Source organism: Naumovozyma castellii, chromosome 1, assembly GCF_000237345.1.
Source record: "Naumovozyma castellii chromosome 1, complete genome".
In the NCBI taxonomy this organism is placed as follows: domain Eukaryota; kingdom Fungi; phylum Ascomycota; class Saccharomycetes; order Saccharomycetales; family Saccharomycetaceae; genus Naumovozyma; species Naumovozyma castellii.
The window spans coordinates 1,603,857-1,630,064 of NC_016491.1; the positions used below are offsets into that span (position 1 = coordinate 1,603,857).

The following is a 26,208-nucleotide window of genomic DNA, read 5'->3' on the forward strand; positions in this document are numbered from 1 at the left end:
TCGAGAGCCAACTTTTATAATAATTCATCACTTCTCTGGCTCATTATTCGATTTCACCTTGACAGAAAATTTATTAGAGATTAGGTAATCACAGGGTAAAAATAAACCTAAACAACATACCCTATTTTAGAACCCTATAACACCCATATCATGATTCACGATTTAAAAAGAAATAAACACAAGAATAATAAACAACATCGCGAATTTTTCAAGTGACATTACGGGCAAAATAACCATAGAAACATCCTTATTTCTACAAAAATCAACAGAGTAAACATAACCATTAACCAGCCTCCACATAAATCATAAACTGAGATCGAGAACGACAGAAATATGTCTCAATCTCATGAGGAAAATACGAACGAAGGAGACATTAACTTTAATGAATTAGTGGGAACATTGCTGTCTTCGCATAATGAACAGGGCGAGCAACATCCAGATGAAGAACAACACACTGAGCTACCAGACTTTCCAACTGAGGATGATGATTTGGAAGCTGTAGTTGCGAATGCCATGCAGAGTATTGAACATGAAAACGATGATTCTCAGGACCAACACTGGTCGGGTCTACTGCAGCATGATATATTGGATGATTCACAACAAAATCATAATGATGGCAGAGCAGATAAACACGAGCAACTGGATCAAGATGATGAGAATTTAAGAAGAGCTATCCTGGCTTCACTTCAGGGGTTTTCAAATTCCCATGAACCAACAGTCGACCAACAAGAAGATCAGTCCCTTGCAGTTGAAGAGAAGGAAAAGAAATCCTCCAAAAAGAAGAAGAAAAAGGAGAAAGAAAAGAGTAAGCATAAACATAAAGATTCTGATAAACATGTCAAGAAAAAGAAGAAGAAGAAGTCCACCTCTGATAAACATGAAAAGAAGAGTAAGAATAAAGATAAAAACGTTGTACCAATAATAGGAGATAACACAGGAGAACATGGCACCGATGACGATATGTTGGCATTTGATGATGTTATTAAGGGATTTATGAGACAAGATCAAAACACGACAGAGAAGACCCAGAAAGAGGTACCAACAGAAGACGCAGAAACTCAAGCTTTAGTAGAAGCTACATTGAAAGCATTTGAAACCGAATTACTAGGGCCCACTCTTTCAGATACAACTGCCTTGAACCCTTCTCAGGAGAAGCTTAAGAAGAAATCAAGTACTAAGAAGACTAGTGGCAAATCTAAACAGAAATATACAAAACCAATAGCACCCCCAGTGTCATTTTCTCCATCACTTCCACATCCTAAGAAGAAAAAGACTAAAAGTAAGAAATCTCTCGACCATCCATCAGAAGAACAACAGCTTAACAATTATACAGATAACGATGATTTTTCTAAAGTCCTTGCCGACATGGTTAATCAGGTGGTGAATACGTCTTTAGAGGATACTTCACATCCAGAGTCTACTTCAGAACCCACAGCTCATCCTTTATCTTCGTGGCCAACTGAATTCCATGATTTAGATAACGCACATGCCGATGAAACTGCAGGAAATGAAGACACATTTGACCTTAATCAAATCATGCAAAATGCAATGGCTATGGCCTTCCGAGATCATAACAATGATGATCTAGACCAGTCTGTGATGGAAGATTTCAATAAAGGGTTAGGTGATTTTAATGTGTCGGATTTATTGGGTACTTCAACTTCTACCAAAAAACATCCATCTGTATCTTCTAAGAAAAAGAAGAAGAAAAAGTCAACATCTGGCACCAAATTACCTGGGGCAGAAAGAGAAAAGAAGAAAGCAGTTAGTTTAAAGCCACAACCCACTATAGAGGACATTTTAAAAAAGAAATATTTATCATGTGCTTCTGCTGCAGCCTCAGCAGCCAGGAAAAGAAATGCAAAGAAGAATAAAGAATTAAGAAGAAAATTGAAGGAAGAGCAGTTAAAGGCACGTGAAGAAAAGAAGTTAAGGAAGAAAGAGGAAAAGGAAGGACAGGAGCTTGAGAGGAAAGAATTAGAAGAGATTGTAGCGAAGGGCCCACCATATCCACCTGACTTAAGAGTCACAAAGAAAGGTACACCAAAGAAGCCCTATAGAAGATGGACACCTGAAGAAATGGAAAAAAGGGCATCGATGTCTGCAGAAGAGCTAACAAAACCAAAGAAACCCAAGAAAGTAAAAAAGAAGAAGGTAAAGAAGACAAAAAAAATACCTCTTTCAACTTTAAAAAAGATTCCAATTTTTAACTTTTCTAAAGATTCATCTATTCATTCAAAGAACTCCTTGAATGATATTGAAGGAACACTATCGAAGATCCCAATACAATCAGTGCACCTTGACCTTTCAAAATTGTCACCACCTAAGAAGATATCCCCACAAGATCTTGAAAAATTGAAGCTTCTTTCATCAATATATCCATACTGGAAAGAAAGATACGCATTTAATCCTGCAGTGAAAACCGTGATAAGAAAAGAGAAAGTTTTATTTCACCCACCTTGGGCAATACCAGCTTTTCCTCCATTAGCATTACCAACCGCTCGTAGATTAAGAAAATCAAGTGTTAGGGAATTTTCAGAAGAGAAAAAGAGAATGAAGAACTATAGGAAGGCTAGAAGGCAAGTGTCACTCATTACAGATAAAAGTAAAGTTCTTCAACGTATACTATTACCTTTAATCAATACTTTAAAAGTAGCTGCTAAGAATAAGGTCGCAAATGGAGCTTCTCCTGAAGAAGCAAGCAAATACCTTACAACAATTATACAATATGCTAAAAACTCAATCGTCCAAGCGTTGTTCAAGGCCGATAAAAGTAACCACCAAGACATTCCCACGATAAAGAATGAAGATAGGAATATATCTACAATCCTAACCGATCCAAAGAAAGACAAGGTTAAAAGAATACCTATTTTCAATGTGGCTTCGGTTAAGCAATTACAAAACAAAATGCTCTCCTCAAATAATGACAGTGTTCCAGTTGCCGCTTTAAATTCTAGTAAACCAGCTCTAAAGTTGGAAATAGAACCAAGTCTTATTTCTGAATCGTCCCCTACTTCTGAATCTACCGACATAAAAAAATCTTCAGCAAATAACTTTCAGATAAATGAAGGGAGAAGGACCCCCTCTCCAATTAATCCGAATTCTATTCAGTCATCATCAATGTCCACCGTTGAACTAACACGTACGGACAGCAACAATATTACAGCATTGAACGGGAATATTGGAAATATAATCAATAATCCTGATATCCAACTTGTTTCCGAAATTGTAGTTCCTAAGAAGGAGAAGGTTGATGAACCGAACTTGATGTCAATTCCAATAGAGCCTAAGAAAGAATCGATTCCGGCTAGAGTACCTCTTTTAATGCCTCTAGCAAACGTAAAAGCGGATAACTTGATAACAAAAGAAGTTGTTCATCTTAATAATGCCAATACCGGACTTATTAAATTGGAAAACCCTAATCAACATAATATTCCGGCCAAAAATTCTAACAATATGGCAGATATGGTGGAATCATTGGTAAAACAACAACTTACAGCCTCTTCAAATGACGATAACACAGCATTGCCCTTAAATTTAAGTAATATGATCACATCGACCATCACGGGACTCATACCGACACTCGCGGAAGATAATAATGATGATAATGACGATGATGAAGAAGGGTTCAACTATAGCAGAAAGAGACAAAAAGTTTTTGATCCAAATAAGGTTCTTAATTTGGATGGACTGGTTCCTCCTATGTTCCATGGCTCTAAGATGACCTCAAAGGCACTCAGCTCTTCACCAGGCTCGATTAAACCTAGGAAAATCAAAGAAAAGTCAGAGAGTAATAACGTTTTATATTCGTTTAACATTCCTGACTATAAAAACGTTCCAGGAAAGAAAAATTATATTATGAAATTGGCAAAGAAATATTTAGATAACGACCAACTGATCTCACTAAAAAGATCAGTCAATAATGAGAGAAAGAGAAAATGGAGAGAAGCAAACGCTACAAAGAACTGGTTACACGATTTAAGATCTAGATTGAAGAAAAATGCGAATGCTCAATTTGGAGAGTCAGACTCCTTAGAAAAGATGCAATGGCTAGAGGCAACATTTAAGAGAAAGAAAATTGAACGAGGAATAACCGATGATTTCGAAACCAAGAAAGAGGCAAATGAGGGGACTGCAGCAACATTTATTTCGGATGATGAAATATTAAATATGATAGCTACTGAGTTAGATCGTTTAGATTTAGCAAGGTTGATTGAAAAAGAAATGAATGAAGATTATACTAAATTATACCATCCTGGATTGCCCAGAAAAATCGCAGGCAAATAGATCGATAACTTAAATGGACAAATTATAACTAATATTTGTAATAATGAAACTTGACTCCTTCAATCTTTGTTCCTCTTCATGATTTATATTTCGATCAAGGAGTTCTTTAGAAAACATTTTGAATATAGCGTTACTGGAAGGTATCCTGAACTTCGATGTAGATCAATCACAACTACATAATCATCGAAGGATCCAGCATGAATTACTTGTACCCTCTAATGGTACAACTTTGCAGCTCAGCTTCATTATTCTATCTCATAAAGAAAGTTTGGGTTCGCCATTATATATAAATCAAATGAGTAGTATATATTCTATAAACTAATGTATTAAATAAATGATATACGTGGGTGATAATAATAATTACAATTGAAATAGGATCGCTTTACATCTTTCCAGTCGGGCAATTGTTTATCAATATGTATTGTCGTGTATTCACATTTCATACTGTAGATTGCGACATCAAGCTCAACTATCTTTTTATAGACATCATAGCATATCGGCCTATCTGCACCTAACCCATTAAAGAAGGAAAACACACCTTCTGGTTTTATTAGACCAACAATAAGGTCATAGAGATCTAACATATCTTGGTAGTGTTCACTAAAGGTATCATAGTAAATACCATCGAAAAAAACATTGCCATCGTCTAATAACTTATTTAATGTGTCTTGCCATCTTCCTTCAAGAATAACGACGTTTTGCTTTTCATACCATCCATCCTTCTTCATCTTCGCTAGGACGTCAGGATGTGCTTCACAAATATAATGACGCTTGGGATTTTTTTCCTGGATAAACGAATCTATAATTCCCATGCCAAAACCGATATTTAACACAGTTGCTGAGGAAGTATCATTCAAGTCGGGGAAAATTGTGTCAGATGCCAATTTCATAATATTTGTCTCCCAATCCATCATAACACCATCTCTATTATCTTTTGTGACTAATGCATCATCTGTATACTCAAGTTTGGTATGAAGATACGTTTCTTGGTCTGCCGCTGTTGCATCATTGTCGACAGCTATTTTCGTTGCACCTTCGGAATGAGAATAAGATTCTTGTTCGTCATCCTTTGGAGGATCTTCTTTAATTATTGGTAATTCATCATCATTATCATCATCATCTAAAAATTCTATTTCACCTCCGGTAACTTTTCTTAATAACAATTCAGCGCTCACACCGGCCTCTACTACTCTTTGATATAAGATTCCATTTCTATCTTGGCCTCTTTTTTCTAGTAATAAATCACCTATAGATTTATTCTCATAGTCTAAGAAGTTCCAACCAGCTCCATATTCAAATAGCGTATTCATCATTTCTAACACAACCACTGTTTCATCCGAGGATAGGTCTTCTGGCAGAGATCTTGCAAGTATATGTAAAGGTGTCGTGTTTGACCCGGATGTTGTTTCATCATCTTCTTTACCTTGTTCAAATGCTGCAACCTGCTCTAAGGTATATGTCGCTGGGATACCAGATTTCAAGAATGCTGATAACTTTGGTAAATACGCCTCTTTTGTGATTGGTCTTATTGGGAACGTCAATATATGATGTAATTCGGACATTGAAGACACCAAAGGCTGGAGAATACCTTATACCTGGATCAAGAAAAGTATGATCCTGTTGCGATGAGCTAAGATGATTTCGTATTTTTTCAATTTGATAAATTTTTCTTTATCATCTCAGCTTACATAATCATACATATCAAAGAACTACTCAGTTTGGATAAAAACTAGAAGTAAATTTCACATTCATCGATTATATACAAGATGTATTTTACTTGCTATGAAATTGTTGGAATATCCTTTACTTCGTGTGAAATTGGTGCCGTTCTTCACTTCTGAAAGTTGATGATTTTTTCTTTCATGAATGATGATGATTGTTCAATTGAAAAAGCGATGACTGAAAAAAAAATTATTCATTAACTGTTAAGTGGAATCGATTTCAAGATACAAAATACTTCTCTTGACTCAGATCCTAATACTAAGATTAACCGAACCGAAAATGAGAATCACAGCTTATGCTCTTCAACGTGCCACCAAAATGGTAGACAAATATGCTCTATATGTTCCTAAAACAGGTTCTTTCCCAAAGGGTTTCCAAGTAGCTTCCCTTGCATCTGGAGTAAAAAAAAATGGAAACTTAGATCTGGGGATAATTGTTAATACCAATAAATCTCGTTTATCATCTGCTGCAGCTGTATTTACTACCAATAAGTTCAAAGCTGCACCAGTCTTAACATCGAAGGAAGTTCTTGATGTTACTGGCGGTGTTGGTGTCAATGCTATTGTTGTGAACTCAGGCTGTGCCAATTCTGTTACTGGTGAGATCGGTATGAAGGATGCTCAAGATATGGTTGGTTTAGTCAATAAGCAATTGAACTCGAAGAATTCTACTCTAGTTATGTCAACAGGTGTTATTGGCCAAAGATTACAAATGGATAAGATCTCGAAGGGTATCAATAATATATTTGCTGAAAAGAAATTTGGAACAGACTTTAATTCTTGGTTGAATATTGCTAAATCTATCAACACCACGGATACTTTCCCAAAGTTGATCACCTCTAAATTCAAGTTACCCAATGGCGCCGAATATACTTTAACTGGGATGGCAAAAGGTGCTGGTATGATTTGTCCAAATATGGCTACTTTATTGGGTTTCATTGTTACTGATTTACCAATCGAAAGTAACACGTTACAAAATATGCTAAGATATGCTACAAGCCGCTCATTCAATTGTATATCTGTGGATGGTGACATGAGTACTAATGATACCATCTGTATGATTGCTAATGGAGCTGTGGAAACGTCTGAAATTTCTGAACAATCTGAAGAATTTAAGAGAGTACAGGGCCAAGTCACTGAATTCGCCCAAAAATTAGCTCAACTAGTGGTTCGTGACGGTGAAGGTTCAACCAAGTTTGTGACAGTTAATGTTAAGAATGCATTAAATTTTGGTGATGCAAAGATTATTGCTGAAACTATTTCCAATTCCATGTTAGTGAAAACTGCGCTATATGGTCAAGATGCTAATTGGGGGAGAATATTATGTGCCATTGGATATGCCAAATTGGATAATTTGAAATCTTTAAATGTTGATAAGATCAATGTTAGTTTCATTGCCACTGATAATTCGGAACCTCGTGAATTGAAACTAATTGTCAACGGTGTCCCACAATTAGAAATTGACGAAGCAAGAGCTTCAGAAATTTTGGCTTTGAATGACTTGGAAGTGTTGGTTAACCTAGGCACCGGTACTGAAGAAGCTCAATTCTGGACTTGTGATTTATCACATGAATACGTCACAATTAACGGTGATTATCGTTCTTAGGGCAATAATATGTGTATATTACAATGAACATATATGAATAACCTATATTTTTTATAGAATTTAGAAAACTGCAAAAAACAAAAGTATAACTATGAGTTTTAAATAAAATGAATTATTTAATCGCCATTTAATGACTATCATTATGATTCTTCCTTCTCACTTGATGGAATTTCCACTTGGTTATCTAAGAAATTCAGCAATTTTTTTGAATTTAATAACGCATTCTTAAAATATTGTCTTTTTGGAAGGATACTTAACAACTCTACAATTTCACTTGGAATTAATGGTTCTTGGTTTGATCTCATACGTTTTCTAGCATTACTGTTATTGTTATCATTATCAGCCATTGTAGAACTACTTATAGCATTATATTTCCTTTTACTAGATGGTAGTATGCTCATGTTTGCATCTTCATAATTGTAAAGGTACGTTAACTCTAGTCTCTTTATTAGATTCTCATTTTGAATTTGATAACGATCAGTAAAAACGTCGATTAGATTTTCATCAGGGAATTTCTCTAAGAATTTCTTTTCTAGTGAATAAACGTTATTTAAATTACCAAATTTAGATTCATAGTTTAACATCTTTCTAAAGATTAGTTTCAACTGATCTAAATTATCTACTTTTTCCACTGAAGTTTCAAAAAGAGTCTTGATTTGAGCATCTTTATTAAGTAAGATTAAGAAATCTAAATATTTGTTTGTGTAAATACCATCAGTTTGGAAATATTTCAATCCTAATTCAAGTACTTTACAAGCCGTCTTATAATCATTTTGATTTTGAAATTCCAAATAGGCATTCTCAACATAGATATCGTGAGTTAATTTTCGTTTCAGTTTACGACATTTACCAAATATGGAACGTGCTGCTGAAAGACCTGATAATCGTTTCATTGTATTCATGTAAACGCAATAAACAAAGGTCAACTCACGTTTGGTATCTTGTACCATATCATTTGTTATGAGTTGTGTTGACTGTTCATTTTGTTTTTCATATTCTTTAGAAATGTATTGATATTTTTGTAACAATGCGTGCGTACAACTATCAAAACATGACTGAATCTTTTCAATTTGATTTGTGGATTCAAAGCATTCTGCCATCTTGAATGTTATTGTAGGTGAACTAGGGTTTGCCAAAAGGGACATTGAAAGTACCTTTTCTCTTTCGGACAAATCAGTTATATACATGGAATAACGATACCATATTTCTGGAGCAAAAACCATATATTGAATACTTTGTTTATACACATATAGTATCCTACATCTTAATTGGTCCTCAGGTAATTGTAACTTATTTTCTAATTCCCACTTAATCCAATTTAACCATATTTGCAATTGTTGTGGATCATAGGTGTCTTCTTGTGGGATGTTATTTTTATTGACAGTTTGTAAGCTCATTGGTATAACACGTTTTAAATTTTTGGTTATATTGGACCATTCTTGAAATAAAGATCTTGCCTTCATATAATCTGATGATAGTTCTCCAATAAATTTTCTGGCGGTTAATGAATTAATATCTTGCTCCCATTGAGTATATTTATTCCACATTCTCTCCAGGGAATCGAATGGGACACTAAGCATAGTCTTGTAAACTTTCCTTAACATATCAACCTTTTGTTGTTCTTCCCATTTATTTACAGGCTTCCAATTTTCTAAAAATCCCAAGTAATCAATCCAAAATTGACCAGATTGAGGTTCCCAAACAGCACATTTATCAACCACCAACTCAAATGCTTTGATAACTGTAGCACGGGCCTCTTGACCACCAGTAATCAGGTTATTTTTCCTTCTAATATAATCTAAATAAGTCGCCCACAGAGAAAGGTCATTGTTCTCTCTGTCGCCGGCAAGACAATTAGAGAGAATGGTTTCAGCGGTGGTAAATTCATCTCTAGATAGTTCCATCTTCAATTGGATGGTCCATAAGAATGACATCAGAGGGAAGCGATCATGTAAGATGGTAAACGTTTCTCTAATTTGTGGAAGCATGTCATTTTCTTGAGATTCGTAATACTGAATTAATTCCAAGTACGTAAGAATGGAAGTTGGATTGGTTGCAAGTTTTGCCTTCAGGATGCCTTCTTTGTCAGTTGGTAATCGTTTGTCATCATGGTCTTTGGAGTCTGGAGGAGTTAGTGAGTGGGCTATTGGCGCATTGGTATGTGCAAGATCGTCAGGAGTAGCAGTAGGTGATTCGGAGGCTGACATAATAAAAATACCAGGATAGAGGCTGTTGCAAGTAAGCACTGAATATGTTCTATTGTCGGGTTGTCCTTTTTGGTGTTGATGGTTTCTGTTGAGAAGGTAACTCAGTTTATTCCTTTAATGCTTTATTTTCTTGCTTTGCAAAATTTAAAATGGACCAAGCGGGTAAGTGATTGTTAACGGAAGATTACGAGTGAAGAACCATATATTCACTGCAAGACTTAAGATATTAAAAGAATTATGACAAATAAGTATACTGTACATCTATGGGGGGCTGGTGGTGCACCTAGTCTGATTTCGCCAGAGTCCATGGCATTGTTCTGGTGGTTAAATATGCATAATGATGAGTTTCAGCAGGGCCAGATAGAGATAGTCTTTTCCAATAATACAGATATGTCCCTTAATGATCAATTACCTGTCATGCATATCACGGATGCATTGCTGACTTCTACAAAACAAAAATGTGGATTTGTCGATGTCGTCACATATCTAGAATCAATCATTGGTATTGAAGTCCATGGAAAAGGGCAGGGATTACTAAATAGTGCCCTGTTACAGTACACGGCAGATACATTGAGAGTTCTCAGCCATTACCAATTATATCTGAATAGGAAAAATTACTCTGATTTTACAAGGAAAGTGTTTTCCACCATGCTTTACTGGCCAATGTGGTATAACACACCTTTACAGAATAGAAGCAAAGCACGTCACGAATGTCAAGATATAGTAGATAGTATATCTGATGAAGATGAAGGAGAAAGAGATAATGAAGAAGATGAAGATGGGACAATGGGTGAAAGTTTGGGGGCAGGCTTGGCCCAATCCAAACCGTTCAAGCTACAACAAAGAAGGCAACAAATGAATAAAGAACAATTGCAAGAGCTAAAGAATAACACACGCTACTTCCACAAATTGGACAAGTTCCTTACAGAGTGGTTTGCAATGAGGAAAAACCTGGCCGGCGATGATGTGGATGCTATTATGGTTTTATTCTTGGCGCACTTAAACGTTCAGTTAGAACTACCTGAAGGTGATAAAGTTAAAGATATACTAGAAACTAAATTTGCAGATGAATGGGAATGGTTGCAACCACATCTCGGAGCTATGAAACGGTTACCAAACGTGGTGAGAGTGAGACCAGCTGTGTTCAGAGAACAGGGCAATATGGTGATGTCGTTGTATAACGTTTTATAAGCTCAATAAAGCCGACGGCGCTAAAAATGGTAAATAAGTACAAGGGATATCTGAAATTTTCCAAGTTGATGTGAAATAAATAATACAAATTAACAATACGCTAGGGTGAACGTTGACTATGTATTCCAGTACCTTTTCTCTCATTATACTACTAGCCTGTGCTCTATTTACTTCAGTAACTAGCGCTCAGGACGGGGAGGAGCCGCAACCCTGGGTAAGAACAGTTTATTCTACAGTAGTCGAAATCATAACGCCAACAGTGATAGCTGGCGTCACTTTCTCAGGAAAACCCCTTCATGAAACGAGAGAGCCTCTAGATCCATGGATTTCTTTGAATAAAGCGGGCAAACCAAAAACTATTAACCCAGAATTGAAAAAGGGAAGGGTTCACAATCCATCTCCTGAATATTCTACATTCTTCCAAAGCGCTGTTGTTAAAGAGACTACGTTACCCAATGGCGAAAAGTTTGAAGATGAAGAATATGTGGAGGAAGATAAAACATATATATCTTTAAACCCCATCATCAGATGTACACCAGAGAGATTCTTTAATAAGATGGCAGGCTATAATGATGACACTAGCGAACCCTTCTGTACACCTCATGAAAACGTCAAATGGGTCGTTGGAAGCACATATTTTGTTACTTGGTATACAAGATCATTCCCAGACATTATTAAAGTGAGGATTCATTTGTCTTTTGTGAAGGAGTCGATGGAGGAAATAGGTATGTATAAGCGCGATGACACAGACAAACAACCTCCACAATTATTATTCTTCTCTTCCGAATGGATTGATAATTTTAATGGGATTTATCCAATTACGGTTGATGAAGATTGGATGATGGATAAATATGAAAGAAAAATTATGGTTTCCATACAACCATCTGACATAAAAGATGAAGAGTTCGATCCATTCGATAATGGTATTACGTTACATTTAAAAGTTCCTACAAAAATATACAAGAATACGAAGCAATATTGGGAAAAGGAAGAACAGGGAATAAGGGATGATAGGTGGCTTCGAGTTGCAATAACAGTCCCCATTATTATTCTATTTGTATGCTTGATTGTATATGTTTCAATTACGCTAGGAAATAGACGAATCAATATCGCTGCAGTTAGTAATAGGGTTTCTGCACAGAAGCATCGTGTATTGGGCAAAGTTAAAGATATTAAGAGATATAAACATTTTAAGAACCATCCTTACTCAGAATTGCCAAGGAAAACGGACAAACAGCATTAAACCAGATAAATTGACATATTTGTATAATATCTTTATTTTGCTCTATATTGTTTGATGATATATCCATATTCCATTATTTGGCACAATTCTGTATAATATCATGGATAAAATGGGGTCAAAATATAAACTTTGCCAAACATATCATATCGTACACCATTTTTATATCGTATTGTGCTAAGATATTCCCAATATTAATGTTGACATTGTAGAAATCAATAATTATTAAAATACTCTAACATATTTTTTTGATACTTTCTTATCTATATATTAAGACCACTGTTGGATAGCTGCAACTTCACAAATTTTCTCTAATGTACTCACTCTTGGATCTGAACAACCGTTTGTCAAGTTACTTTTGTCACCAGGTGATCCGTTGACAGAGTTTACCTCCTTTTGGTCTTCCACATCATCAATATCTTCAATATAATAGAAAAACGGTTCCAATACAATCATAATTTTCCAAAAGGTTCTTGATCCACAGTTCGCAAATAAAAAATTGACCAGACTAGGTAAGTATTCTAATTCAATAAATTCCTCCGCATGATCTAAAAATTCTTCTAACTGATAATCCTGTTCGTCTGCCAAGATAGTAGAGTACATTTCTGATAATAACGTTAGTTCATCACTAATAGTTTTGGGAATATCTTGACGAGCCTGCATTATTAACTTCTCCTTTTCAGTAGTTGTCATGGATTTGCCTTCTGGTTGTGCTGTTGGATGCTCATCATTCATTTCCAATTCTTCAATAGACGGTATGTGCACATTCATTTCTCCTTTACCTAAAAGCTTATTGTATTCATTATACAATGAAATAATTTTCATCATAGGCTTATATAGCCCTTTACAAACCTTCATTTCTGACTGAGGTACAATAATCTTTTCCAAATAATGGTTAATCAACCCTTCCATGAAATTCGCCCATATGGATGAAAACACATAATTATCATCATAATTTGACTCAGAAAACTCTTCATTGATATTTTCCTTCATAATCTGTTCCATCAAAGTAGGCGTCTTGAACAATTCAGTCAGCTTAGTCGTTTGTGATTTCTTATTAGCAGCAGCATCAATATCTTCCTTTTTCGGCTCATCCGAACCTGACACCTCATCGGCGTCGTGTTTATCAATGGTTTCATCATCATCGCCATTATCATCGTCATCATCAATCCTATAATCGGAACCACCTTGTTCTGATAAAGTGACCAATAACAAGAATAACTTGCTCTTCAGCCAAGGGTCCAAAGAATCAATAAATGCGTCGTCCATCGACCTAATATCAGAATCGATTTTTTCATGGATGCATCTGATGAAATTCTTGATGTAGAAGCTCTTTTCCGACCCGTATTTTTCATCCAGGTATTCAGGATTCGTGATGAAGTTGTAATCGCATCCGTCAACTTTCATGTGGTTCATGAACGAGTATTTGTTCAGTTTCTTATGTCTTCTCTTCTTGGCATTGGCTCTTCTTTTCTCTCGAAGATTATGCGAGCAAGACTCAGGTTGTCTTTTTGTATCCTTCGTACCAGGCATTTTAGCAGAATATAGGGTTGATATTCTTTTGTATACTAAGGAGAAACGGACTGCTAAGGCCTTTCTGATGTTCTGCTGATAAATCTCGTTGCCAGAAGTTATAAGTTTCAAGTGGATGGAAATTTCGAGAGATAATCCGGTTTGCAAACGACGCCAACGCTTCGTGCTTAAAGATGACACAATTACATTATAAAATTAATAGATATATTTGTCAGTATACAATATTACATGAAATCAATAGCTGTTTCTTATTGAAAAATCCATATATTTAATGTTCTGTGGAAGAAAGTTGGCTAACATTTGATTCCCCAGTTTCGTGACTACTTTCCAAATCTACATCCTCAAGGATTACTTCAGGTGGGAGTTCTAAATCACGAATAACTTTCTCCTCGACATTACTAATATCCATTAAACCATACATGGAAAGGGTCATCAACCCTAATACACCATCCAGACACAAGAAGGTCATTGCAATAATACCCTTCTTTGTAAACCCATTGGGGATATTTTTTTCTTGAACATTTTGGCCTGTTAAATCCAATACATCGACAGTATTACCTGCTGCATTACCTTGATATAGAATGTTTGCTGCAGAACAAACGTCTATCTCATTCTCAGTTAAGTGTTGAGACTGTTCTTGTTGAATGGATAAAGGATCTTCCACGAAAACAACGGCCAACCCTTGAATCAAATGCCACTCTATATGACAATGGAAGAACCAAACACCCGGGTTATCAGCTTTAAACCTTAGCACAAAATTTGATTGCGGGTTTAAATAAAGCGTGTCTCTCATCATTGGGTACTCAGGGTAGTCTGGATGATCAGAAGAATCAAATGGATGAACGGTCTCTCCTTTCTCATCGTCATAGGGACGGTCCCTCACTATAACTTGGAAGACATGACCATGCAAATGGAATGGATGTTTCCCCGTGTCATAATTGTTCATGACAATGTCAACAATTTGATCTTTCTCCAAAACAAATGAATTGGTGTTCGTTCCGTAAACAGCTTCATTCACAGAATCATTCCCACTTGATAATACTGACATTAATGTGGGGACCTTTGGTGTTGTGTAGGAAATATCATTAAAGAAAGCATAGTTCTTACCATCCATTAAATTATCCATCTTCATATCTAAGGTCAGCGTATAATCCGGATCACCAAATCTTTCAACTTTAGTGTAAGGAACTAAATAAAAATCATCCAAATAATCATCGATGGAATCCACAATATTCTGCCCGGGCATGGGTGCTGTTTCGTTATAAACCATATATGAAGTTGCATTCAATTCCAAATCCTTAGGTATCAGATCCAACATCGTCTCATCGAATTTCTGCATAATAGCAAAATTCTTAGAAGTATCATTCTTTGTGTGAACGAAAACAGAATACCTTTGTGCCACAGTAACGTACAACATGTTAGTCGTATTCTGTTCCGTATAAATCCCATCTACTTCCACCACGGTCATATCATGATCTTCAATCCAAAAATACTGAGATACAAACCCTCCAGTGTTGACAATTCTTAGCAAGTAAGTTGTATCAGGTTGCACATTCCAAGTTAAATTTCTTGTATTATTTAAGATCAAATTTTGTGGGATTGGTTCCGCACCAGTTGGGTTAAACAAGTTCATAAATTTCTTAGTCAACACGTCCACTGTCTTACCATGCCAATCCCCAATAGCCAAAGGAACATCTACATCATACTCGTAGGGAAAATCCTTATTATTCTCTCCGTCATCAATAATAAGCAATCCTCTAAACCCGTCCTCATATTGACCGGCAGTGTGTGAATGATACCAGTAACTACCGGCCTGGTCCTCCACAGTAAAATTATACAAATATGTGGTCCCTGGAGGAACGGGACATTGCGTCAACATGGGAACCCCATCCATCTTAGTGTTCCCTTTCTGGAATAACCCATGGAAATGCAGAGAAGTGTCTGAGTCATTGAATCCGTTAGTCAAGTAAACTTGAATCCTGTCACCCTTCTGAACCCTAATGTCAGGCCAAGGCCATTGACCGTTGCATGTTATCACTGGACGATTGAGGACACCATCCACGTTTTGGTAGTCCCAACCTGTAGTCCAATTGAACGTGTGTGTCGTTGCCGCGACCAAGTGCGTCAGAGAAAGTAATAATGTAAGAGTGAACCGGATTATGTCTTGCATTGTGGACATTCTCTAAAGTGTTGCGGTTAAGTGTTAACGTACAGTATTGATACATAATAGAATGAGAGTTACACTGGATCATGGCAGGAACGTGAGTACTTATATATGTAACGTTATCCTGGTTAATTTGGATAGGAAAGCGTGTTCTGGGTGCACAAACGAAAATTGCACTTAGTTACCAGCTAGCGGAAGGAGGCCATCAATGAGATCCCAGGTGGGAATGGCTTTTGCTATACGTTTGTATGTATTGAATAAGCAGTCTTGTCAGTGAGCAAAGGAACGTATAGTGAAAACTACACCTTCTTTTCTGCGTCGCCCAGAGAAAACGCGCAGGGCTCAGTGACGATTACCGGAGTTAAAATGCTGTTGGCTCGAGTAATCTGTTAACTAAGTGGAAAGCCATCCATCCATATACCCTTCCATCCATCTCTGTGTCAGTCAGTGGTCAAAACGACGAAAGGGTCGTGCGTGTATCACAGCCATTGGTCTATGGGAACAGCCACGTGACTAGAGGTGCATTAGTGCACACCTTTTTGGATGGACACAGGCGGGTTGGATATGCCAGCTAAAGGCCACCTATTCACAGTCTTTGTTAGCTGATGGTGAGGTTTCCGTTTATTGCAAATACATCTGTCTTCGCAACAGATCTAGTTGTCAACTGAACAAATTTCGTTTCTTGAATCCAGAGCACGAGGAACGGCGCAACCATGTCTCACATTGCTTAACTAAAGAAATAACGGAATACGTCAAATGGAAGGGATAACCCTTAAATCTACAAAGGATGGCAAAATAATGTTCATTGGTATATAAGGTAGTACCTTCGAAATGACTATACCACCAACACTATCAACATCAGCAGCAGGTTTGAATACGCATCATGGTAGTTAAAGAACAGCCACATAGCAGCAGCTTCGTCACGGATTTCCTCATGGGAGGTGTCTCTGCCGCCATTGCCAAAACAGGGGCAGCACCTATCGAAAGAGTAAAGATTTTGATGCAGAATCAAGATGAAATGTTAAAACAAGGATCATTAGATTCGCGTTATGGTGGGATACTCGATTGCTTCAAGAGGACAGCCTCTGAAGAGGGCATTATCTCTTTTTGGAGAGGTAATACTGCCAATGTGATTAGGTACTTCCCCACACAGGCATTAAATTTTGCGTTTAAGGACAAAATTAAGGCCATGTTTGGATTCAACAAGGAAAGAGACGGTTATACCAAATGGTTTATGGGGAATGTGGCATCCGGTGGATGTGCAGGTGCTCTTTCCCTATTGTTTGTCTATTCCTTAGATTATGCAAGAACGAGATTGGCAGCTGATGCTAAATCTATTAAAAGTGGTGCACCAAGAAAATTCAATGGTATTCTGGACGTCTATAAAAAAACATTATTCACAGATGGTGTTCTCGGTTTATATAGAGGGTTTCTTCCCTCAGTAGTTGGAATAATGGTTTATCGTGGGTTATACTTTGGTCTTTACGATTCATTAAAACCCGTATTATTAACTGGTTCATTTGAAAACGCATTCCTGCCATCTTTCCTATTAGGTTGGGCGGTTACCATAAGTGCATCAACCACGTCGTATCCTCTTGACACGGTAAGAAGAAGAATGATGATGACATCTGGTCAAGCAGTTAAGTATAAAGGGGCCATAGACTGCTTCCAACAAATTGTAAGCCAAGAAGGTGTTTATTCATTATTTAAGGGTTGTGGAGCAAATATCTTTAGAGGGGTTGCAGCAGCAGGTGTTATTTCCTTATATGACCAATTGCAATTGCTCTTGTTTGGCAGAAAGTTCAAGTGAAGAAAAAGAAAAACAAGTTAAAGAATGGACTCTTCTTTGTTCGCTTTGGAAGGGGCTATATATTTTTATATTATTTTGTAAAATCGCTAAGTACTCAAATGAATTGAATGTATGTTCTTACACTCAATAATTTTGGTTTATCTTAGTTTACGCCTAAAGAAATCTTTGGGATTTGGAATAGTCAAAATGATGGGGACTTTAATTATTGCCTCTCTTGCACAATCTTATTTCTTGTGAATACATCGAGCAATACCATCAAGATGTTCCTTACAATAATTCTTCTTTTTTTACCTGGCACTAGCTAATAGAATGCTGAATTGTTTCCATGCCTCGCGAAATATTCGTTAACATATATTTCTTGATTCGGAACGGGACGAAAAGGAATACCTATTCTAACAACTTGATCTTAGAATTACAGACAATAAACATAGTGTGGCCGGCTAATGTCATCCATTGAAGAGTTTATAACTCAATCTCCAATAATCGTTCAATCTTCTCTTTCTCAACTACGATATTTAATTTTAAGTGATGGTTTACCTGCTATAAACAATTCGAAAACTCAAAAGATACGATGTTATGTTTGGTCTATTCTCTCGCGAACATCAATGAATGGTACTACACAAAATTACCTGAACTTACTTCAGTTTGGGCCTCCATCCAATAAGATATTTAAAAAAATAACAGATGACACATTTAGAACTTTCCCAACTGACTCGGATTTCACATCACAGGTACCAAAGGATGTCCTGACAAGATCTCTTTCATGCTTTGCATGGCAAACTGAAGAACGTAACGAAATTATCAAGCTGGACAGACCCACTGATAAAGGAACTCATCTTCTGGATGCTAATTCTGACCCTACTTTAAGTAAGATTGAAATAAGTACATATGTGCAAGGTATGAACGTCCTAATGGCAACGACATTATACGCATGCCCTACTGAACCTATGGCGTTCCAAATCTTCTCAACTTTATGTTACTCGATGATACCGACGTACGTGACCACTAATATGATAGGTGCTAGAAATGGTGTCAAATTATTAGACCTTTGTTTAAAGATCATTGATCCTAAATTAAGCAATTTTTTAAGTCGACAATTACTTACCGCAGAGATTTATGGATTACCTTCGATTTTGACATTTTCTAGTTGTAATAAGCCTTTAATTCAAGCAGTGAAATTATGGGATTTCATGTTTGCTTATGGATTTCACATGAATATATTATTGGTGGTTGCCATGTTAGTATCCATAAGAAAACAAATACTGGAATCATCTAATCCCATGAATCTAATAACAAGAAATCTTCCTGCATTTAACGCAGATGAGTTGATTAGCCTGGGTGTGGGATTTATAGCAAAGATTCCCATTGAAATCTATGACTTATTAGTGAATCACTTAACTGACCCAGATATTAAAATACCATCCACATTTGAATTGACTTAGTTAGTGTTGCCTATTCTAAATCTATATTCCTAAGACTGTAATATTATTAAACTATATATATTAAAAAAAAACTACTGTCATTATTGTTCTATAAGATTGTTGAATGAGAATGGTTCATAAGGGTACCCCTCCCCCTCGAAAAATTTAGACATGGCTTCAACCCAATGCAAACGCAGAGCATGAAGCATAGCAGACGTTCCTTCCATAAATACCAGGATGCAAACGGTTAACACAAACCACATTCCGAATAAGAACACTACTTTGGCAACTGAAAGAACAGAACCAGAGTTCTTTGAACTAAACGCATTAGATATAGTCATGGTCCATAAAACAGACGATAGTTGTGCATGAGCCAAAGATAATGCCCATAAACGTAAATATGACGCAGTGTGGGAAATACAGTTTAAACAAAACTCAATGGTATGAATAACTTGATGAATCATTACATCAGCAAAATTAAACTCCTCTTGACCTTCTCCATCTTCAGCACCATCGTCTTGGATTTGAAAGTCGGTAATTATCATATTGCCATCATTCGAAGCTGCTTCTGAATCCAATATTGTTTGGTTAGTCTGTTCATCTTGAATACTTTGGTAGCCTCTTGCAATAGAATTCTTATTTTGTCTTCTTAACATTAAAGGCTTGTATAAAAGTAACCACGGAACACAAATAAGAGCAGCTAGCAGAAGAACTTTTTGAATAAAGGCTTGTGCAGTGTAAAGTTGCTCGTCGATTGTACCAGGTGATAAAAACATACTAATAAGCATGTTTAACAACCCTGGTGCAGGTTTACCATCTTTAATCCAGTCCTTCGACCATTTATAAACAATAGCCCATGACAGATAACCGAAAATTGACTGCATGAATATCAGACCTGGAATAAAGTTACCGATTATGTCGATTCTTGATCCTCTGAATTTGTAATTAATGTAAGAGAACATGTATGAGTAAGTCATATGGATAAATCCCATCAAAATTGACAATTTCATCTTATAAGAATTGGAGAAGAGTAAACCATTATCTGTCCCATGCCATGCAAAATCCAGCCCAAATGGATATACCCCAACTTTTGTGGCCTCAATTGTTTCACCTTTCAAAAAAGTAGAAGGCCATTTCCAACCTGAACTAAACAGGTTCATTGATAATGAAAATATATCATTGTATAAGAAACCAGTGTAAATGGAAAATGCGCCCATTAGGCAAATAACATACCTACCAGTGTATGCCATGTCAAATATTTCTCCTCTTTGCATTGCATCAAACTTACGCTCATTAAAGATCATGTAAAGCGCAATTAGTAATAAAATGGATCCGTGACCTGCATCACCGAACATGATGGCAAACATAAATGGAAACGTAACTATTGTTGCTAGACCAGGATTAATTTCTTTATAAGTGGCTGTTCCGTATGCATCAACAATAGATTGAAATGCGCCTGTAAATTTGTTGGTTCTATGATAAGTTGGTGGAGATTTATTAGTGTGGATTATGTTAACAACGGTACCATATTCTGATCCAATGGTTTCGGTATAGTCTTTTAATGAATTTGATAATTGGTCCACTTCTGATGATGGAATCCACCCCTCTGCTAATAACCCTTGACTTTCCTCTTTAAAAAGGTTTAACGTGGAATAAATATATTTTTCTCGTTTAACAATGGCATTCCAGGTAGGTAGTTGATCATTTACTACCAGTAGTTCTGTGTGTAAGGTCTGTTCCGTTGATTGGACAACTCGTTGCATATCAGTGATTTGAGTATTCAAATCTTGAAGAGAAGTATGGGCTTGTTGCTCTAAAGACACAATGTTCCCATTCAGCGAGTCAATAACACGTTTCACTTTACTTAATAATAAATCACCATGTGTGAATACAATAAAAGAATCTTTTTGGACTTTTTCGTTATCCTCTAGTAATGGTTCATCTATTGGGAAATTTTGGAAAAATAAGTTACCACGTAGTAGTCTAAATAAGATTCTATTAAGTAATTCCACTTTCGTTCTTCTAATAGAACCTGCGATCATGAATCTATGTTGCAATCCTTGTTCTAAGAATCCAAAATCCTCTCTTGAACCACCATTGTTGTCATAAATATTCTGATGTCCGTTGGTGGATTCTCCATCATTACTACTATCTATGGAGAAGCCAGTATTGCTTAAAGTCTGACTCACGGCGTCGTCATCAAAAATGAAATCATCAGCATCAATTTCAGCATTTCCTGCTTCACGAGCTTGACGAGTCACTCTACCAATAACACCAGGATTTATTTCCAAGAATTTGGAACATTCCATTACCACGTGTCTATTTTCTACTAGTCCATTCAGTTTCATCTTAAGGTTATCTAGAGAATCATCTAATTGCCTTACTCTATTTTCAAAACCGTTGATATCATCCACTAAATTATTGATAGAATCTTGAGAATGTGTACCCAATGAATGCAATAATTGTGATAAAGTTGGGTCCTGTATGTCATTCCCATCCTGATCAATATGAAGAATGTATTTCCACGTTGACTCAGAATGCTTTTCGAGTATATTCTTCATGTAATGGATCAATCTTTCCACGTCATCAAATTTACGTAATTGGGAAACGTAGTTTCTTTGGAAATCAGTCAAGTCTTTATTAAGGTCTCGAAACATAAGATTTCCGAGGTTACCTAGCAAACAGACAGTTTCTCTAGACGTTTCCAATGGAATATAAAGTTGAACATATGTCATATCCGCAGAGCCTATTTAAGTTAAATTCAATTAGTTAGTAAGGAAGGAATTATCATAATATTTGATTGAGGGTAAAAAGGTGAACATACGGTAGATTGCCTCTTCTTGTACCATTTTAATTCTCAATTATGATACGAGATAGCAATAAATGGGTCAGCAATCAATTGATAGGGTTCTTGTTGTGTTGCTACTCCAAAAGTGATTGTATTAATTGCGAGAAACAATTTCACCTTTTATCAATTAACAATAATTTACACCAGTAACAGTGGCTTACGTATTTATTACAGAAAAAATCCTATTTCAAGACCGGGTAAATAAGGTCATTTAGCCCTATTTAGATAGCCCTAGGGCTGTTTAATAAATTAAAGGCGCTACCATAGTTTAATAATTTCATTTTTTAAATATTCGGGATATAAGGTGAGGATAATCTCCGTGTTAAATATTCAGTTCTAATCGGAACGTTGAAACCACCTCATCTAGAGTAATAAACGACGCTAGCAATTAAATATGTCTTCAAATTATCCGATGAATGACAGTACACTTATAAATCAAACATTCTCAAATGCTTACAGCATACCGCGATCGTATAGATCAAGAAACACGAATGAAGAGGTTACAGATGGTATTGACGATTACATGACCCCATCATCATCTTCTTCTTCTTCATCTTCTTCCAAACCTTCCACATCACCATCTTCACGTACTTTGGAGACCTCTCCAGAGCTATTGCAGAATATAAACAAACCAACATCGGCAAATACATACCAACGGCTCCCCGTTTCACTCTCAAGTTTCATATTTCCCGATATGAGAGCATTATACTCTCTTGATTTGGATTCTTACATGGACTTGACTTATAAAGAAATACAATTATTTGGTTATGAAATATATATAGTGGAACAGTGGACGTCCGAGAGAAAATTATCTACAATTATAACATCATTGACAGGTAATAGACAGGATATAGTCACTGCGGTAAGAGTGGTTCTTCCGAGTGATCCGAAGTTATGGCCTGGTAGATTTAAACAATATTATGAGGAATTAATGAAATTTTCGCAACCTAAAGTTATGCCACAGGGTACGTTATTTTTAACTAATATATCCTCCATGGAATCGAGTTTAAATTTATTACATGTGGAGTGTGGTGATTTGAGAATTGTCTGGCCTGTATTTGAAATTAATTATGATTTGAAAACTTTACACTGTGCCGGAAGATCTGCTTTATTATTATGCTATCCATCAAATGCATCAGAGGAGAAATTCTCTCAATTATACAAGATTCCCATACCGAAAAGGAGTGGACCATTAGGCATATTATCCAAGGAGAATAATTTATTGAAGAATGAACATGGAAATGAGTTCACTGCGGCGGATCTAAAAAATAATATGCAACAACAGGTTGGTATTGTACATGGACTCAGGCCACCCGCTTTACAGGATGTAAAGAGGGGTTCGTATCCAGTCATTGAATTAATTACTTTGATTCAAATTTCATTGAATTATTTTAAACTACGTGGTAAAAACATAGTAAAAGATGGGTTACTTTGCAATGGAACAAAAAGAGCTATTGGGGAATGGTGGGATAATTATGGGAAATTATATTTAGGTGTCGAAAAACCAAGAAATGAGGCTACATTAGGACCCACTACGGTGGCAGCTTTGATTAGTTTAGTTTTAAGTTGTTACTTTAAGCTAATAGTGGAGAATTGCATAAATTCTGGCGATCCCTACGATGAAAATGAATTTCTTACTGGGATACATAATTTTCAGAAGAAGTATGATCTTTTACTTCATCCTGGTCGTCCTTATTTGGACCATCGTACGTTAGAAAAATTGTTCGAAATGTCAGCTAAATTTTCCAATAGAACTGACATTTTTAAATTCAAAAAGTTGGTTAAATCAAGGATGCAAGATATTGTAGGTAAAGGTAATCCAATTTACCTATCAAATGAAATTTTAACGACAGATATTGGAACTCTAATTAATAACATACATGGTGGGTCTCTTGGTTTATTATTTAAGGGGAAAGGGAGATGTGGAAAGGATGTAAATTTATCACCTACCGTAGATTTTACAGTGTTTAAATTTCAGCATGGCAATCCATCAAGACAATTAGAACAACATCAGAGAGATTATAAAGAGTTTAAACAGAAGAAAAAGGAACAATTGTCCAAAAAACGTGTCCTGCAGTTTGATGACCGTATTGATGAAACAATGGATGATACATATACTGTTGATCAGAATACTGAAACTGCCGATGGTAATTTGGGTGCAAAAGATGTTCTTTCCAAATTTGATGCAAGGCTTCGTAGAGTGCCTCTGTCCTCTGCTACAATTTCCTCGATGTTTTGTAATTATGATAGGTCCAAATACCTCCAAAGTGCTTGTATCAATGAACTATATCAAAAAGAATATTACCGGAGAAACTCGTTACCTTTAATTAATGATCATTTGAATGATTCCGTGAATGTGGAACAAATTAATGCCACAAGTAATACAACCAAATATAAAACGCCGTTATTCCGTTGTAACTCCTCCTCTAGAATTCAGAATGTTATTGAAAAGTGGGAGATACCGTTTGACCCCTCTGCTGTAAGGATGGCAAGAGATATTGTTAAAATTGAAAACAGATTACATTCTCAAAAAACGGAAGAAGAGAAAGAAGTCGCAATTGAAAAAGTTGGTGAATACTTAGAATTCGATGATGCGACAACTTCCCTTCAACAAATTTATCAGAAATATGTTGAAGGTGCTAAAAGCTTCCAAACAAAATCTAATGATCTTGAAAATAAACAACAAATGCTATTAAGGGAAATGCACGAACTTAATTCTTTGACCATGAAATTAAAATATGATATAAGAATTTTAGAGTTGAGAGTTCGTGATGTTGAAGACAGTGTAAATCAGTTTGATTCCAAATTGAAAACAATGAAATCGTTTGTTGTAAAGGAGTCGGGTACAAAAGAATCATCAAATTTAAGAGAGGATGATAAAGTTATATTCCAGCATTGTGTCAATAATCTGTTGAATACCAATACAACAAACTATCAAGGATCCTGGTTAAGTGTTTTAAGCAAAAGATTTTTCTGGGAAGTAAAACAGGACATGCTTGAGTGGTATGAGTGGCTTTTCAAAAATGGCATATATCAGGAAAGTCTGAAGCAAGAAAAGAGGATATGAACAACAGAAGTTTTTTTTACTAAATATTTTTAATTAACTAATCTTACATTTAAAATATTGGTTTATCAAATTTGAAAAAATGATAAAAACTTTTTATCATGGTACATTACTTGGCATTTGTTTTCAAAGTATAATCAATGGTTGAATAATACTTTTGAATTAACTAGTTGCCATAGTAGTCCTTTAAAGTATTCAAGAAAACTCAAAGATTAATGGATATATACTCAGTTTAAAGAAGAATAAACTAAAGATGAAGCGGTGGCTCAATGGTAGAGCTTTCGACTCCAGTTAAAATCTGGAAATTTTCGGAAACAATTGCAATCGAAGGGTTGCAGGTTCAATTCCTGTCCGTTTCATTTTTTTGCATCCAAAGCTGTTTACACTTTTTATGTCATATCTTCGATGGGTAAAAGATTGAAATGGATCCTGCGAATCCTGCCAATACCAGAGCAATCATAAATTCGTCAACGCCACGGAATTCGCAAGATGCGAAATTGGTCATCGGGTTAACAATTTCTGGCATACAATAGAAGACTTGTTTAGGTGTTCAGCCCAATTGTTAGCCCCGTTCATATACCAGTTGATCATCATCGTTCCGATCCTTTAGTATCCAATTGGGTCACTACAAAATGCAATATAATATGAATTATACCGTGACACTTTAGTTCTAGAGTATGATAATTATTGGTTATATATTTTCGCATCCAAACTACTTTTAAAAAAACAATGCTTGTCTCTAGTCGTTTATGTATCTGTGTACGATCCCTTCTTAGAAACCTTCCATTGTGTCTCAGCTCCGATGTGTCAAGCTCGGCAACTTAATTCCAACCACATGTCCGTGGCCTTATGGTTTTACCATTTTGCTCTAAAAAATATATCATAAACGTTTCAATCGAACTTCTAGACAATAAATGAGTTCATGGAGCCCATATGGTAAAAAACATATTAGCGCCGCTCGGTTTCGATCCGAGGACATCAGGGTTATGAGCCCTGCGCGCTTCCACTGCGCCACGGCGCTTGCTAATATGATTTGTAATTTGTTAAGAGGACCCCTTTGAGATAAATACAAAGCCACGCATTTACAACCCCAAATTGGGCAATTTACCTTCATTT

At 36.1% G+C, this 26,208-nt stretch overlaps 12 protein-coding genes and 2 non-coding genes across 14 annotated transcripts; 8 read left to right on the forward strand and 6 right to left on the reverse strand.

The window, feature by feature from the left end:
* Nucleotides 1-333: 333 nt before the first annotated feature.
* SPP41 (Spp41p) lies at nucleotides 334-4,287 on the forward strand (the record flags this gene model as incomplete). The annotated part of the gene is made up of 1 exon (XM_003673704.1): nucleotides 334-4,287. The coding sequence occupies one exon, from the start codon at nucleotides 334-336 to the stop codon at nucleotides 4,285-4,287; it is 3,954 nt and encodes a 1,317-aa protein (XP_003673752.1).
* A 326-nt stretch (nucleotides 4,288-4,613) lies between these two features.
* Nucleotides 4,614-5,849, reverse strand: RMT2 (protein-arginine N5-methyltransferase; the record flags this gene model as incomplete). Its single annotated transcript, XM_003673705.1, has 1 exon — nucleotides 4,614-5,849. The coding sequence occupies one exon, from the start codon at nucleotides 5,847-5,849 to the stop codon at nucleotides 4,614-4,616; it is 1,236 nt and encodes a 411-aa protein (XP_003673753.1).
* Nucleotides 5,850-6,288: 439 nt separating this feature from the next.
* On the forward strand, nucleotides 6,289-7,614 carry ARG7 (glutamate N-acetyltransferase; the record flags this gene model as incomplete). The annotated part of the gene is made up of 1 exon (XM_003673706.1): nucleotides 6,289-7,614. One exon carries the CDS (start codon nucleotides 6,289-6,291, stop codon nucleotides 7,612-7,614), a length of 1,326 nt encoding a protein of 441 aa, XP_003673754.1.
* A 140-nt stretch (nucleotides 7,615-7,754) lies between these two features.
* Nucleotides 7,755-9,821, reverse strand: RNA14 (cleavage polyadenylation factor subunit RNA14; the record flags this gene model as incomplete). The annotated part of the gene is made up of 1 exon (XM_003673707.1): nucleotides 7,755-9,821. The coding sequence occupies one exon, from the start codon at nucleotides 9,819-9,821 to the stop codon at nucleotides 7,755-7,757; it is 2,067 nt and encodes a 688-aa protein (XP_003673755.1).
* Nucleotides 9,822-10,058: 237 nt separating this feature from the next.
* On the forward strand, nucleotides 10,059-11,012 carry SAM37 (SAM complex subunit SAM37; the record flags this gene model as incomplete). The annotated part of the gene is made up of 1 exon (XM_003673708.1): nucleotides 10,059-11,012. The coding sequence occupies one exon, from the start codon at nucleotides 10,059-10,061 to the stop codon at nucleotides 11,010-11,012; it is 954 nt and encodes a 317-aa protein (XP_003673756.1).
* Nucleotides 11,013-11,130: 118 nt separating this feature from the next.
* Nucleotides 11,131-12,255, forward strand: NCAS0A08180 (DUF4448 domain-containing protein; the record flags this gene model as incomplete). The annotated part of the gene is made up of 1 exon (XM_003673709.1): nucleotides 11,131-12,255. The coding sequence occupies one exon, from the start codon at nucleotides 11,131-11,133 to the stop codon at nucleotides 12,253-12,255; it is 1,125 nt and encodes a 374-aa protein (XP_003673757.1).
* A 267-nt stretch (nucleotides 12,256-12,522) lies between these two features.
* On the reverse strand, nucleotides 12,523-13,785 carry NCAS0A08190 (uncharacterized protein; the record flags this gene model as incomplete). Its single annotated transcript, XM_003673710.1, has 1 exon — nucleotides 12,523-13,785. The coding sequence occupies one exon, from the start codon at nucleotides 13,783-13,785 to the stop codon at nucleotides 12,523-12,525; it is 1,263 nt and encodes a 420-aa protein (XP_003673758.1).
* A 268-nt stretch (nucleotides 13,786-14,053) lies between these two features.
* On the reverse strand, nucleotides 14,054-15,964 carry FET3 (ferroxidase FET3; the record flags this gene model as incomplete). The annotated part of the gene is made up of 1 exon (XM_003673711.1): nucleotides 14,054-15,964. The coding sequence occupies one exon, from the start codon at nucleotides 15,962-15,964 to the stop codon at nucleotides 14,054-14,056; it is 1,911 nt and encodes a 636-aa protein (XP_003673759.1).
* Nucleotides 15,965-16,832: 868 nt separating this feature from the next.
* Nucleotides 16,833-17,759, forward strand: AAC1 (ADP/ATP carrier protein AAC1; the record flags this gene model as incomplete). Its single annotated transcript, XM_003673712.1, has 1 exon — nucleotides 16,833-17,759. One exon carries the CDS (start codon nucleotides 16,833-16,835, stop codon nucleotides 17,757-17,759), a length of 927 nt encoding a protein of 308 aa, XP_003673760.1.
* Nucleotides 17,760-18,202: 443 nt separating this feature from the next.
* Nucleotides 18,203-19,201, forward strand: BUB2 (Bub2p; the record flags this gene model as incomplete). Its single annotated transcript, XM_003673713.1, has 1 exon — nucleotides 18,203-19,201. The coding sequence occupies one exon, from the start codon at nucleotides 18,203-18,205 to the stop codon at nucleotides 19,199-19,201; it is 999 nt and encodes a 332-aa protein (XP_003673761.1).
* An 80-nt stretch (nucleotides 19,202-19,281) lies between these two features.
* Nucleotides 19,282-21,915, reverse strand: STV1 (H(+)-transporting V0 sector ATPase subunit a; the record flags this gene model as incomplete). Its single annotated transcript, XM_003673714.1, has 1 exon — nucleotides 19,282-21,915. The coding sequence occupies one exon, from the start codon at nucleotides 21,913-21,915 to the stop codon at nucleotides 19,282-19,284; it is 2,634 nt and encodes an 877-aa protein (XP_003673762.1).
* Nucleotides 21,916-22,422: 507 nt separating this feature from the next.
* Nucleotides 22,423-25,095, forward strand: STB2 (Stb2p; the record flags this gene model as incomplete). The annotated part of the gene is made up of 1 exon (XM_003673715.1): nucleotides 22,423-25,095. The coding sequence occupies one exon, from the start codon at nucleotides 22,423-22,425 to the stop codon at nucleotides 25,093-25,095; it is 2,673 nt and encodes an 890-aa protein (XP_003673763.1).
* A 252-nt stretch (nucleotides 25,096-25,347) lies between these two features.
* NCAS0Atrna6W lies at nucleotides 25,348-25,451 on the forward strand. Its single transcript has 2 exons — nucleotides 25,348-25,384; nucleotides 25,415-25,451. It is a non-coding gene; the product is annotated as a tRNA-Trp (tRNA).
* Nucleotides 25,452-26,041: 590 nt separating this feature from the next.
* NCAS0Atrna3M lies at nucleotides 26,042-26,113 on the reverse strand. Its single transcript has one exon. It is a non-coding gene; the product is annotated as a tRNA-Met (tRNA).
* Between the last annotated feature and the right edge of the window lie 95 nt (nucleotides 26,114-26,208).